The 14,457-nt window shown below is 36.8% G+C and overlaps 2 protein-coding genes across 2 annotated transcripts; both read left to right on the top strand.

The window, feature by feature from the left end:
- Positions 1–1,815: 1,815 nt before the first annotated feature.
- Positions 1,816–4,599, top strand: LOC104249310 (uncharacterized). The gene is made up of 2 exons (XM_009805707.2): positions 1,816–1,945; positions 3,998–4,599. Exons 1-2 carry the CDS (start codon positions 1,840–1,842, stop codon positions 4,405–4,407), a joined length of 516 nt encoding a protein of 171 aa, XP_009804009.1. The 5' UTR covers positions 1,816–1,839; the 3' UTR covers positions 4,408–4,599.
- A 5,502-nt stretch (positions 4,600–10,101) lies between these two features.
- LOC138877443 (uncharacterized) lies at positions 10,102–11,217 on the top strand. The gene has a single exon (XM_070157052.1). The coding sequence runs from the start codon at positions 10,102–10,104 to the stop codon at positions 11,215–11,217; it is 1,116 nt and encodes a 371-aa protein (XP_070013153.1).
- The last annotated feature ends 3,240 nt before the right edge of the window (positions 11,218–14,457 follow it).

Here is a 14,457-nt window from a genome sequence, read left to right on the forward strand (position 1 = left end):
TATGAAGAAGTTCAGTCACTTCTGCATTGATTTCCAGATCTATTCCCCCTGCTTATTGTTGCACATCATGCTCAGCTTCCGGGGTTCAGGTTCCTGTGCTCGATCTGCAACATCCCCTGAAAGTTTTTTATTATATTGATCATCATATTATAACACAAAGTGTTCAAGCTTAAACCTAGAAACTAACAATCTTAAACATATAAAATACAGACCCAAAACACAACCTACCAGTGCTAAACACAGAAGATAAGTGTTAACATCACACTAACCACTACAAAAATAGCAGCAACCCAGAATTTCAACCTTCCCACCCTTCCCCGAAAATAAAATCCATCAATCTTCTTAAGAAGTTCCACATTAACAGAATTATTTAGTTCATCAATAGCTGGATCAAACCATGAAATAGTCACAGCCTTTACCACTTGTGTAACTTTGACAGCCTAGAAACCTTCTTCCGTGTTTGGTTGGTATCCATATAATTTTTAGTTCAACAACAACTCCACAATAGCATAAAGGTAACTCCTCCATTACGGGCGCATGCAACAAGAAAGGCAACAATGGTATTTTATATGATAGAGAAGAATATTATACAACCCTTCGAAAACAATGGAGCTGCAATGGAGATACCCAACGAACTATAGACTCAGGAAAAATAAAGAAAAAAAGAAGCAAGATTTTGATAATATCTAAAAGATGATTCCATTGTTCAACAATGGAGAATGAAGAAGGAAGCTTTTAAATAGGGTAAAATTACTGTTAGGGCCTCTTTCCTCGGCCTCATCCCCTTAAGGGTATGTGAATTATGCACTAGTGCCTACTCAGTCTTAAAAATGACACATAGTCTCAGTAACTGTCATAAGCATTTAAAATATAGAGTACGCACAAGTATAAGTGTCCACCTTATAACCTGTGGAGTGGAGAGGTCAGGATGTACATGTGTCTCCTAGGCTATTCTGCCCCTTGTTTAATGTGATTTGTATTGTGTCTTTAATTCTTACGTCTAAGATCCAGGTTTTACCTTTGTAATGGAAAAACCTTTCTTGAGGTTTGAAATATTTTATGGTAGTTCTCTTATTTTGACTTTTCAGTAAGAATTTTAAATAGTAAAAGTTATACGTGATATTCCAAAATGCCCCTCTCGGTAGCATTAATTTTTTTAATATTCTACTTATGTTTATGATCCAGCTCTTTAAATGTTAATTAATTATCTATAAATACACTTTCATTTCAGGGAAAAGAGGGCTTTTTCAAGACATTCAAGTCTACGAGAAAACCCCTAAATTTTCTAAACTAACTTTTACATGAAATCCCCGGACACAAAGGCGGATATTGTATTTTAATGGCGAGTTTAAATAAATCCATAACTTTCGATGTAGAGTATAAATTCATGCATAAAAATTCACCAAAATTGAAAAACATAGTAAATATGAATTTATAATTTTAAAAATATAACGGATTCAATGCTAAAAACTATTAAAGTTATATCAATAAACTTTAAATCTTAAATCCGCCACTGTTCGCATATGAGGTTAAGACAATGTGATATCCTATGTGTTATGATCGGCTTTGTGTGGGCTCTAACGTCTCGAGGGAGGCTTATAAAGCACACATGGAATTTTTCAATTGCCCAAAGAAGGAATTTTCTGAAAACCGCGAAGACTGAGAAGAAAAACCACAAAGCAATTCAGAAGAAAGATCTTCTAAACAAAGAAGGAATCATTCTGTTCCCGATTCCCGTGATTGAAATCAAAGCAACCTGGTTGGCGCGTTTGATAATTGATGCCTTTATAAATGAATTGGAGAGAGGAATCAGTTGGAAGTCCATGAACTAAAACTCGAATGGAAGCCAATGTTGGATTAATTGGAAAGCAAGCCTATTCTGAATTTGATCCATATAGCGAGTGGCAAAAGGAGGAATTTGATGTTCTTATAGTCCGTATCCCAGGTATGAATAATATGGTTCCATATTCATGTACATTTCCCCCCGCAAAATCATCGGAATAGGAATTGTTTTAAGGTGCTAAATCTTTTCTGATAAGTTTCTACGTAACATCTTGAAGTTAGCTAATGTTTATTCTTCTTTTTCTTTTATCTCGACCACTTGATTGAAAACACTAAATGCACACGCACGTATACGTGGTCATATAAGTAATATAAGATTGTAAGTCCAGATATCGTTCGCACAGAACTTGTGGTTAACTATTTACTAAATTAAACTAAGACAATTAATCTATTAAAATGATTTTCTAAAGATTATTAACTACAATTAATCTGGGTCAAAAACTAAGAAATTAAAGAAAATACGTCGGCAAGCTTAGATGAGAGACAATATTCCAGAGCTATGGGTTAGCTAACAATCATGTTGAGTCTTTCACTTAAATTGTCTAATTAATTTTTCTGGTTTATTGATTGACAGGGTTAATATTACTCGTAGTATTTTCCCGAAGTAATACTCGATTATTCAAGCTAACCTAACGCCTATACCCCTATGGAATTAAGATTAACAAGAACGCATTAATAATTCCCATATAATAACCAAGCAAGGCGATTAGGTATATCTCTATCCTAATTGCAAATCCGCTCCCAATACTCAGGTTCAAAATCTAATTGCTCTACTCAATCTTATATGCAATCTAAAATTCCTTCTTCCGAGTTCAATCCTATATTCGTAGATGGTATTTAGTTGGTGATCAAACAATCAAATAATTAAGCGCAAATTGAATAAATAAACCAATATGATAAAATAATAAGAACAATTCAAGCTTCAAACCACATCGTTCATGTAGCACCCACAACTCTAGAATTAATGAACTATGACATTAAAGGAAGAGAAGAGAGAAGAAAAATTAGTTGAAAACCTCCTCCAAACGTGGTTTATGTTCTTCCCTCCAAAGTGGCATGCTCTCCTCTCAAAAATATATTAGATCACCTCCAATTTAGGTTTAGAACCCCTTTTATACGAGGTAGAACTGTGTAGGGCCGAAATAACTTTGTCCCAGCGAAATAGAAAAAAATCCCGTCACCCAGCGTCCAGGCCAGCGCGCGCTGGCCGTGGCGCCGAATCCAGTAATGTTCACGCCTCCTCTTTCAATGTATCTCTTCTTTGTTTTGTCTTCTACTTGGGGAGGACAAACACCAAAGGGTATCCCGCATTTGTCTCCTTATTTTTTATTCTTTTAATTTTTTATCGCGTTTTATTCAATTTTGCTCCAAATTTCTTCACTTCACATCGCTTTATTTACTCAGTTAAAATATAATATTAAGTGTAAAGTAATTTACTTAATACTCAAAAAACGATTAAAAGTACTCCAATGTGAGGCAACAATAATGTGTAAATATATGCATTTTTAGTCGAATATCACTAAACTACAACATTTGCGCCAAATAGTGTGTGTAACCAACTATTGTGTCAAATTATTCGGCCTTTTTACTTTCAAAGTCGAATACACTTCTTGCACTAGAGCTAATTGATTAGCATATATCACATAATAAAAACTATCAAAGTAATTATATATATAGTATATTGCTTCGGTTACAGGTCTTACGCTATTTAAACGGAAAATAAAATTATCTCTAACTTTTTATTTGAAGATACAACTTATCAAAGGCCGATTCAGAATTTAAACATATAAGTTCAACCTTTAAGTTTTTTAACATTGAACACTTCATTTTTTTTAAGTGTATGGGTTCGTACCTAATAGTTGCCGCCATTTTAATAGATTTTACATAAATTTATGCTCTCTAAACGTATTGAGTATATATGAATCCAGTACCGCAAGACTAAATCCGCCTATGCAACCTACATAAACTAGAACAAACTCTTTTTATTTATTTATTTATTTTTGCTTTATCTAATAGGTTATTAATTTAGGCTCCTGACGAATCCCTCCATCTTCTTCTTTTTTTCTTTTACCGCAAATGCATACCAAAATCTACTGAACAAGTAGATTAACAATGCAAAATTCCTAATGTTCTTTTTCTATTTTGTGGTTCCAAGAATTCACCAATAAACAAGGATTGAAGGTGCAAATTAGCAATTTGGGAGTGGTCAAGATTTCTGGAGATCGTCAAGTCGGTAATTCAAGAATTAGATTTTATAAGGAATTCCCAATACCAAAAGACTGTAATACAGATGAAATCCAAGCAAAATTAGCAAAAGGTTCTCTCAAAATTTCATTTCCAAAGAAATTTACAGCCCCTCCTCCATTAGCTGTTAATCCTAAAGCAGATGAAGAAACAACACCAACTCTAAAAGAAAATAACTCGACTACATCCACGAAAGTAAAGGACGAAACAACAAACAACTCAAGATTGAAGAAGATCAAGAATGCAGCTACGAGCGTTGCAGCTATGGTGGCTGTGATTTCTGTCATTACTTACTATCTATATAGCTCTACAAATAGTTGAAAGGTAGTCTTAGTTATTTATGCAAGAAATAAGTTGGGATCTTTGTGGTCGTTTATAGTTATACTCTTGTGTAAATCGTCCAAACATTTGGGAATTTGTATTAGATGGATTTGTGTTATCGTTTAGGACATTAAAGCAAATCCTATTATGTAAACTTTCATCAATTCAGTGACCTGAGCAATTTGAATGTAAGCAGAGAAGAGGGAAAAGAGATGAGTGTGAGAGAGAAGCTAAATCTGTATTGAATGAAATGAGCTCTTAGCTCAAATGAACAAGATACAAGGACTAAATGTAACTAACTTGACTAACTACACTGCCAGCTGCAATTAAACTAACTCTACCTGACAGCTGTATAATTAAGTAAACTAACAGACTTCTAACCTATGTGGTAATCATGGTTAGTGATGCTGGGAAAGCAAGGCACAAACAATTTTCATGACAAGGTAGCAGCGGAATAATACTCGAGTCTAACATTTCCAATCTATTTGAACCAAGAGAAGACAAACAAATTCAAGTACAAACATATACGGGCAATAAGTGTATAAACCATTATGAATATGGCAAGGTAAAATAATCAAATACACGTGACACCAAGATTTACGTGAAAACCCTCTTCAATGAGAAGAATAAAAACTACGGGACCAAAGGCCCTCAAAGCTCCACTAAATCCATCAATAAGAGTTATAAAAATTCTCTAAATTGGCCACTAAGTAAGTGTTAGATCTTGTTTTAATGATGCAAAAAATATACATGTGCAGGAAATCAATTACAAGAAGTAAAGAAGACTACTGGAGTGGTTCATTATGTATAAGGAAAGAAATCAATTAGCATACAATCGGCAAATCTGGAAAGGTCTCGCAAATCTGGGCGGAATCTAATCAACAAATCAATCAGCAATAACAACGATTAGCTGAGTTGGAAAGAATCAAATAAGCCTTGAGTAAAGGCACAAATCAAGGGTGTGAGCACGTGATTTTTGTTTTCGCACGACAATCGCTCCAAAAAGAAATAAAAACAAATATAATTGGCCCTGCTGTACAATTTCGGATTTCTGTGCGGCACTTTGTTGATTTATTTGTGACCTTAGCCCATTTTTATTTATTTACTTTATTAAAATAAAATTCAAAAAAAATATATGTGTCCTGCATAATTCAAACCGTAATCCGGTCGTTAAATAGAAAATCATGAATAGGCATTTTCGTCCGTGATTTTATTTGGTTTGACTTTACCTGTTTTGAAATACTTTAGTGTGTGTGCAAATAATTGTATTGAGTGTGTATTTAATTTTAAATTTGATTTTTTGGCTTAGTTTTGTTTAAAAATAAATCAGAAATAAATAAATAAAAAAAATAAAATAAAATAAAGAATAGACCCCTTCCCTTCCGGACTTGGGCCAATTTTGACAAAATTGGCCCAAACAAACAGCCCAAGACCCAGGCCTGCCCGGTCCAGGCCACCTGATGCCCAGGACGTCCAAACGACGTCGTTTGAGTCATACCTGATCTGGACCGTTGATCTCAGAATGATCAACGGCCAAGATCAATCCCCCGTAACCCACCAACAAACCCGACCCGTCTCACCCGGACCGACCCCAAACCTTTATCCTTGAAACGACGTCGTCCCTGTTTAGCCAAAGGATCCTGGCCCTTCATCTCATCTCATCTAACGGCCAGGATCCATTTGCTCACTAACTATATAAACTCCTAACACTACCCTGCCCCCCTATCCGAACCCCAGCCTTCGTCTCCCCAAACAAACAGCCCTAAACCCTAGCCGCCCCTATATCCTTCACCATGGAAACCGGCGGCATGAACGCCGGTGACCTTCCCCTTAACACCCTAGAACGCCCTTGCCATCCTGAACCCAAATCTATCAACCATGTAGTTCGAATCCCTCCCCACCTTCTCGAATCTTCATTTGAAGATTCGAGTCAAAACTTGATCTACTCAGTTTAACCCCAGTTTCACACCAGACACCCCCCAGACCCCCCTCGTGACCAAACCATACTTGGTTTGGTCCGAATCTGATCAAGGAAGCATGAATCCCAGATCTGAGTTTTGGAACTTGGTGGTTCTTCGTCACTGGTCCATATCCGTTCAAACCGAAGCGGTTAAGGTCTAATGGACTTTAATCAAAGTGTTTCTCATATTAAAGTCCGTTCAGCCTTAAGAAAGGTCTGTCCAAGTCCGAGTCAAGTTTTGATTTTTCAAGGTTTAAGGTGAGTCCTTTCTTTTCTTTATTTGTTTTGGCCCCTCTGATTGTGGTAAAAATCTGTTCATACTTTGATTTTGTGTCTTTGAATTTTGTCAACTGTGCCCCGTCCACTTTGCCTAAACCTCTGCTTGTTTGAATGAGTCTTTCTATTTGCCCTGATATAAGTAGTGTGCAATTAGCTGATTCTCAAAATTTGAACTGATCAATTGACTCCTCGAGCACCACTTTGTTTAGCCAGTACAATTCAAGTCATGTGCCCTATACTTTGAATGTCTGATTTTTGGCTACGATTGTGTATGTTAATGCTAATATAGTCGAGTCGACATGAGTCGTCAATTAGTTTCAACTGCCTGAACAAAATAAATCGATTCGCTTCTGTTGAACATTTGCCTGAATCAATTAAGAACCAAGTTCAGTTACTTATAGTTATTAATATGATTTCAGAAACCTAAGGCTTGATCTGTAATTGAAATCTGAGTTGATAGCATGTGCACTTGTGCATAACATGTGCATTGTGCACAGCCTGTTTTCCTGCATAAAGGGCTTTCAATTTTAAAATGGTTTGACAGCATATGCTGTCAGATATATTCTACTGCCCATGCTTGCTTTTAGTTAATAAAATAGGAAAGGAAAGCCTGCCAGGGAATGTTGATGGGGGTTAATACTTAAATAACTAATTGGAATCTGAAAAATGAAAAGGGCACATGGGAGGGGTACTGTGATATTAAAAAGAGGCTGTTAAAAGGAGTAGGAGGGAGGCTTATAAAAGGGAGAAGACCATCTGATATTAGGACACACACAGAGATATAGAGAGGGACAGAATTAGGAGATAGACATAGACAGAATTAGAGGAAGAGAAAGAAAAATACAGATACTGTGAGGAGTTTTGAAAGGGAGATACCATCTGAAGGAGAGGAGATACACACTGGACCTTGAGAGCTAAAAAGGGAGTGAGGCATAGGAACAAATACAGAATTAGAGGGGAGGGGAAATCAGAAAATACAGGAAGAAAGAGGGAACACACTGTGAGGAATAGAGAGAGAGCAAGAAGAAGATAAAAACAGATTAAGAAATCAGAAACTTGGTCTTGTTTGTCTGAAGTTCAGCTATTGTCAATACGTTAGGCAGTGTTTCTTCTTCTAAATTTCAATTGAGTTCTTTCTGTGGTGCTGTTCTGATTACTGCTGCTATCTTGCTCACTATTGTTGCTGCATTTCTGCCCTGCTGCTATTTGCTAGTCCTGCTTCTTTCTGCTGCTGATTTCCACATCTTCTTCTTCTTCTCCTTTGCATTTTCAGCATTTCCAGGTACACATTTCAAGTCCCATATTGATGTAATTAAAACAGTTGGAAAGCATGAAATGAAAAAAAGGGTTGAAGAAGTTCAAGTATTTGTTGTAATATTCATAGTACATTAACAGGCCTGTGAAAATTGATTTAGTTTATGATTCAACAGTTCGAAAGTATGTATTGATATTTGACTGAGTTTACCCTGTTGTACTTTAACTCTGTAGTTGTTTGTCAGTAGGGGCATGTATATTTCGGCCTTATACAATACTGTTCTTGTTTCATTTGGTTTTTGTTTAGTTAAGACTAGTCCACACAAGTTTAGTTAAGTTCGACTCGAGAAGTGTTCGGATTAAGTGTTGTATTTCGTTTAGCTCGTACATGATTCCTTGCCAAACTAAAGTATTTTACTTGCCAGTTATCCTTTAATCTAGGCCGAATAAGTTCAGTTAAGTTCAACTCAAAAATGTTCGGATTAGGTATTGCATTTCATCAATCTCATATGTAGTCTTTTGTTCGACTGAAACATCCCTGCAAGGCATGACGTTTTTACTTTATAAGTAGTTAATCAGAAACTAACAAAAATCCGGATTAGGCCAAAGCCTATAATTGAATTAGCATGTACCTTTTCTTCTAGTTTTAGAGACAAATGCATTAGAAATTTAGCCATTTTAGGATATCCTTTTCTAAAATAGAGATGAGCCTCGCCAAACAAAGATGCAAAATTGCGGGGCCCTCAATAAATAACCATGGTAATTATTTAGAATTCAAGATAGGCCATTTAATAAATTTCATGGCCTTCTACGAAGATAATAACGCGTTTAGATTCTTTAGGCGCGACCTTTAGTAAATTATATTCTTAAAAATCGGGTGCACATTGATGTGACCCAAGTCCAAGTCCCAACGGAGTCAAAATGTGTTAACAACTACGGGTGCATTGATTGTGACGTGGTTCGAGATGCATTTTCACGACGTTGTAATTCCATAAAAATAAATGATAATAATAAAAGCGGTTTAAACTTAATAAAGGCACATAAGTCACAACCTGTATTTAAATAAGATATTTAGCCATTATAACAATTTAAGCGACCGTGCTAGAACCACGGGATTCGAGGGTGCCTAACACCTTCCCTCGGGTCAACAGAATTCCTTACTTAGAATTTCTGGTTCGCAAACTTCATTTGGAAAAGTCGAAAATTTCCTCGATTTGGGATTCAAGATAAAACCGGTGACTTGGGACACCAAAAAGCCAAACCTTTCCCAAGTGGCGACTCTGAATTAAATAAATAATCCCATTTCGAATATTGTCACTTAAATTGGAAAAAAACTCCACCCGCGCATTTTAACCCTTCGGGGCGGGCGCGCAAAGAGGAGGTGTGACAAAGGGCAGAATCACGGAAGATTGAAGGATACGAGGAGATTTGGTACGCGACCGCATTTGGAAGAACCAACAACCAAGGAGCAATCTTCATTCGTATCTCTGCCGAAGGAAAGCAATCAAGAGAAGCAACGGCTCATTCCTTATTCTTGGAAAGAATCAATTCTTTCCAGGGATCAAATCTCTTGGGTTGTCAAGCCTCTACCATCCATCAAAGTATTTATACCTCGTTGTAAACCCTAGTGTTTATACTTTGATCAAACCAAAATCACTCTCTTTATTCTACTGCAAACAAGCATTATAGCTCACTAGGATCTGTTGTTTAACAAGTCAGGGAAAAAAAGAGAGCATAACACTGGTGGTGAGACATTGTATCAAAAACGAGTGCTAGAGAAACTGAGTGAAATTCACTACAACTGTACTCGGAAGAAACTCATTTACTAAAGAGAACTCCCTTGTAACCCAAGGGGACTGGACTAGGATTCACATTGAATCCGACCAGTATAAAAATTCTGGTGTCTTTAATTCCTGCAATTTACTTCCTGTTATTATATCTGTCAATTTATCATATCTAGTCGACTACTCAAGTAATAAGTCAACTAATAAGCAATTACTTTTAAAAGAGTTACAATTTACCCCCCGTCTTGTACTTTCAATTGGTATCAGAGTCTGGCTCACATTTTATTTTTGCTTAACAGCTTGTGAGAAAAGATCATGGCAAATCAGGTTATCATAGGAGCTCTTTTTCAAGAAGGAACTTCACAAGTTAGACCACCATACTTCAATGGACAACATTTCTCTCACTAGAAAGTACGAATGGAAATCTTTACTAAATCTTACGATGTCAAAGTCTGGAGAGTCATCAAAAAGGGAAACTATCCCCTACCGGCTATCACTCCACCACTTGCTGGTCCTGATGATATAGATTCATACTCAAAAGAGCAACTGGAAGAAGTACAAGTGAATAACAAGGCAAGAAACCTGCTTCATAATGCTATAAGTGATGAAAAATACGAGAAAATATTGAGTTGTGACACAACCAAAGAGATGTGGGACAAACTTGAGGGAACCTATGAGGGAACCAGCAAAGTAAAGGAAACACACATCAACATGCTAGTTCATGATTATGAACTCTTCTCAATGAAAGAAGGAGAATCCATTGAAGAGATGTTTGCCAGGTTCATCAAATTAATTAGCGACTTAAAGGCATTTGGCAAACCCTACACCAGTGGTAATCAAGTAAGAAAAATTCTCAGAAGTCTGCCAACCACTTGGCAGACCAAAGTAGTCACACTGGAATCTCAAGACCTAAACAAATTATCCTATGATGAACTACGAGGAGAACTCATTGCTTTTGAAAGAATGCATCTGAAAAAGACAAATCAAGAAGAGAAAAAGAAAATAGTTGCGTTCAAAACCTCTACTGAAATGACTGAAAATGAAATTGATGATCCTGAAGCTCTACAAGAAGAGATTGCTATGATGTCTCGAAGTATGGATGGATTGATGATAAGATACAAAAACACAAAGAAAGGAAGATACCCACCAAGACGATCCAGACAATACAACGAACAGGACAAGAATGATGGAAAATGCTACAAATGTGGAAAATTTGGGCATATTCAAGCTGAATGCCCAGAACTGAAAAAGAAGATCTCTAGAGGCTTCAACAAGAACAAATCCTTCGGAAGATGGAGCGATGAAGATGACTCTGACCATGAAGAAATAGCAAATCTTTGCTTCATGACAATTCTGGAAAATGAAATAAACAAAACTTCAGGATGCTGGACAGATGAAGACGATTCAGATGACGAGAATGAGAACTGTTTCATGGCACGAGGTAAAACTAGTGAGGTAAGATCTTATGACTGTGAAAGATGTAATGGATTGCAGGATATTCTTGATTCAACCTTGAAAGAGTCTCAAAAATGATGAATGAGCTTAAGAGACTCACTAGGGAGGTTAAAGACTGGAAACTCAAACATGAAGTATGTGAAATTGAAAAGGAAGTACTTCAGGAAGAGTTTGAGGGTTTGCAAATGCAGCTCAACAGCTTGTGCAAATCCACCAGCCATAGTTCTGTTAGGTCAAACCAGACGACTTACAAGTCGATTGGAAAGGAACCAACCAGAACCTAGTCAAACCACTCGGTCAGACCAAGTGACTTACAAGTCAACTGGGAAAGAACCAGCTAGAACTAAGTCAGCTAGTTCAAACACTTATGAAAGACCTATAAGCAGGTCTAAAGCTACATGTCATTACTGTAATAAAAGTGGGCATAAATATTCCTTTTGTTATTTTTGTAAATCAAATGTCTCAGGATGGGTTTGGAAACTAAAAAATTCTGAACCTACTACTACTAACCCTACAGGACCCATGCAAGCTTGGGTACCTAAAAGAAAGTAATCATCTTGTCTTGCAGGAACACCACAGAGTAAGCCGCAAAGGAAAATGGTATCTAGATAGTGCGTGTTCCAGTCATATGACAGGAGACAAAAACCTGTTTAAAGAAGTTACAAAAATCGATGGAGGAAGTATTAAACTTGGAGACGATTCAAGGGGCAAAATAGTTGGTACTGGAACAATTCCCTTCAATAACAATTGTGACATTACTGAAGTTTATCTCGTCGATGGACTAAACTACAATCTCTTGAGCATAAGTCAACTCTGCGACTCTGGATATGAGGTAAAGTTTAAGAAAACAGGTTGTGCTATTGAAGACGAATCAGGTAAGATAATTCTTCCTGGAAAAAGGTATGAAAATGTTTATATACTTGATGGTTTTGAAAAGATAGATGGCCATATTTGCTTATCTTCTATGTCTGATGATCCATGGTTATGGCATAGGAGACTAGGTCATGCTAGCACGCATTTGATTGAAAAACTGTCCAAACATGATTTAGTTGTTGGTTTGCCTAAATTGAATTTTTCTAGAATTCATATTTGTGATGCATGTCAAATGGGTAAACAGACCAGAAATTCTTTCAAAAATAAAGATATAGTATCTACTCCAAAACCTTTGCAATTACTTCATATGGACTTATTTGGGCCTACTAGAACTGCTAGCATAGGAGGAAAGAGGTATGCATTTGTTATTGTTGATGATTTTTCACGTTTCACTTGGGTAATCTTCTTGTCTCATAAGGATGAAGCTTTAAGAAATTTTGAAGTTTTCTGCAAAAGGGTTGAAAGAGAAAGGGGACATCTGATCTCAAAAATTCAGAGTGACCATGGAGGAGGATTTGAAAGCAGAACTTTTGAAGACTTCTGTAATGATCAAGGATACACTCATAATTTCTCTGCACCACGCTCACCACAACAAAATGGGGTTGTGGAAAGAAAGAACAGAACTCTCCAAGATATGGAAAGAACCATGCTACTAGAACATTCATTGACAAACCACTTTTGGGCAGAAGGTGTAAGTACTGCTTGTCACATCCTCAACCGTTGCCTCATAAGGCCAATTCTGAAGAAGACCCCATATGAACTCTAGAAAGGTAAACGTCCTAATATCAATTACTTCCATCCCTTTGGAAGCAAATGTTTCATTCATAATAACGGTAAGGATAATCTTGGAAAGTTTGATCCAAGAAGTGACGAAGGTATTTTTCTTGGTTATTAATTGAATAGCAGATCTTTTAGAGTCTATAATAAACGTACTTTATGTGTAGAAGAATCTGTACATGTTATATTCGATGAAAATAATCCCTTGGTCGAGAAAGGAACTACTGCAGGTGTTGAAGATCAAACTCAAGAAGCTCAGGATAAAGGAAAATCACAAGAGTCGACTAATACATCTGGGGTGATCGAGTCAACTGGTGAAAATAGCAGCAATATTCCAGATCCACAAATCGAGTCGACTACAAATGCAATTCGACCAAATGAATGGAGAAGCGAACCCGAATATCCTCAGAAATTTATTATAGGGGATCCAAACGAAGGAATGAAAACCAGGGCTGCTCTCAAGAAGAAAGCAAACATTGCATTGATTTCTCAAATTGAGCCAAAAAAGATAGAGGAAGCACTGAAAGATTCAAGCTAGGTGCAAGCCATGCAAGAGGAATTAGATCAGTTCAGCAAGAATCAAGTGTGGAAACTAATACCCAAACCTGATAATGTGTCTATAATCGGAACAAAGTGGGTATTTAGAAACAAATTGAACGAGGATGGAAAGGTCATAAGAAATAAAGCTAGACTAGTTGCTCAGGGCTATTCACAGTAAGAAGGAGTTAACTATAATGAGACTTTCACCCCAGTAGCTCGTTTGGAGTCCATACGAATTCTTCTGGCATATGCATCCTTTAAAGATTCAGGCTGTTTCAAATGGATGTTAAGCGCCTTTTTAAATGGATTTATCGAGGAAGAAGTTTTTGTGAAACAACCTCCAGGCTTTGAGGACTCAAAATTTCCATACCATGTATACAAGCTTACTAAAGCACTGTATGGGTTGAAACAAGCTCCACGTGCCTGGTATGATAGGCTGAGTACCTTTCTTATTGATCATGGCTTTACAAGAGGTAAAATAGACACTACTTTATTTATTAAACGATCATCAGAAGGTAACCTCATTATTCAAATTTATGTTGATGATATTATATTTGGTAGTGCTAACCCTCTTATCTGCAAGGAATTTTCAAATCTTATGCAAAGCGAATTTGAAATGAGCATGATGGGTGAGCTCACATTCTTCCTTGGGCTACAAATTCAACAATCCGAAGAAGGAACTTTTATATGTCAGACCAAATATACAAAAGAGCTGATTCAAAATTTTGGTATGAACAATGCAAAATCAATTGGCACTCTAATGAGCCCCGCTACAAATCTAGACAAAGATGAACAGGGCATCCCTGTTAGCGAAACCAAATATAGGGAAATGATTGGATCACTGCTATATTTGACAGCAAGTCGTCCATATATTATGTTCAGCGTATGTAAATGTGCCAGGTTTCAGTCAGCTCCCAAGGAGTCACATTTGACTGCTGTAAAGAGAATCATTCGTATCTCATTGGAACTGTATCTTATGGATTGTGGTATCCTCGCTCTAACTCTTTTAAACCTGAAGGTTTTTCAGATGCTGATCTTGTAGGTGATAAAGAAGATAGAAAAAGCACAAGCGACACATGTCAATTACTAGGAAAGGCTTTAATATCCCGGAACAGTAAAAAGCAAGAA

The sequence above is a fragment of the Nicotiana sylvestris genome, chromosome 9 (assembly GCF_000393655.2).
Source record: "Nicotiana sylvestris chromosome 9, ASM39365v2, whole genome shotgun sequence".
NCBI classification, from domain to species: Eukaryota; Viridiplantae; Streptophyta; class Magnoliopsida; order Solanales; family Solanaceae; genus Nicotiana; species Nicotiana sylvestris.

Excerpts from the sequence above, each read along its gene's own strand:
- LOC104249310 (XM_009805707.2), top strand. The coding sequence starts at position 1,840 with ATGGAAGCCAATGTTGGATTAATTGGAAAGCAAGCCTATTCTGAATTT. Across the intron at positions 1,946-3,997 it reads TCTTATAGTCCGTATCCCAG|AATTCACCAATAAACAAGGA; the intron begins GTATGAATAATA and ends TGTGGTTCCAAG.
- LOC138877443 (XM_070157052.1), top strand. The coding sequence starts at position 10,102 with ATGGAAATCTTTACTAAATCTTACGATGTCAAAGTCTGGAGAGTCATC.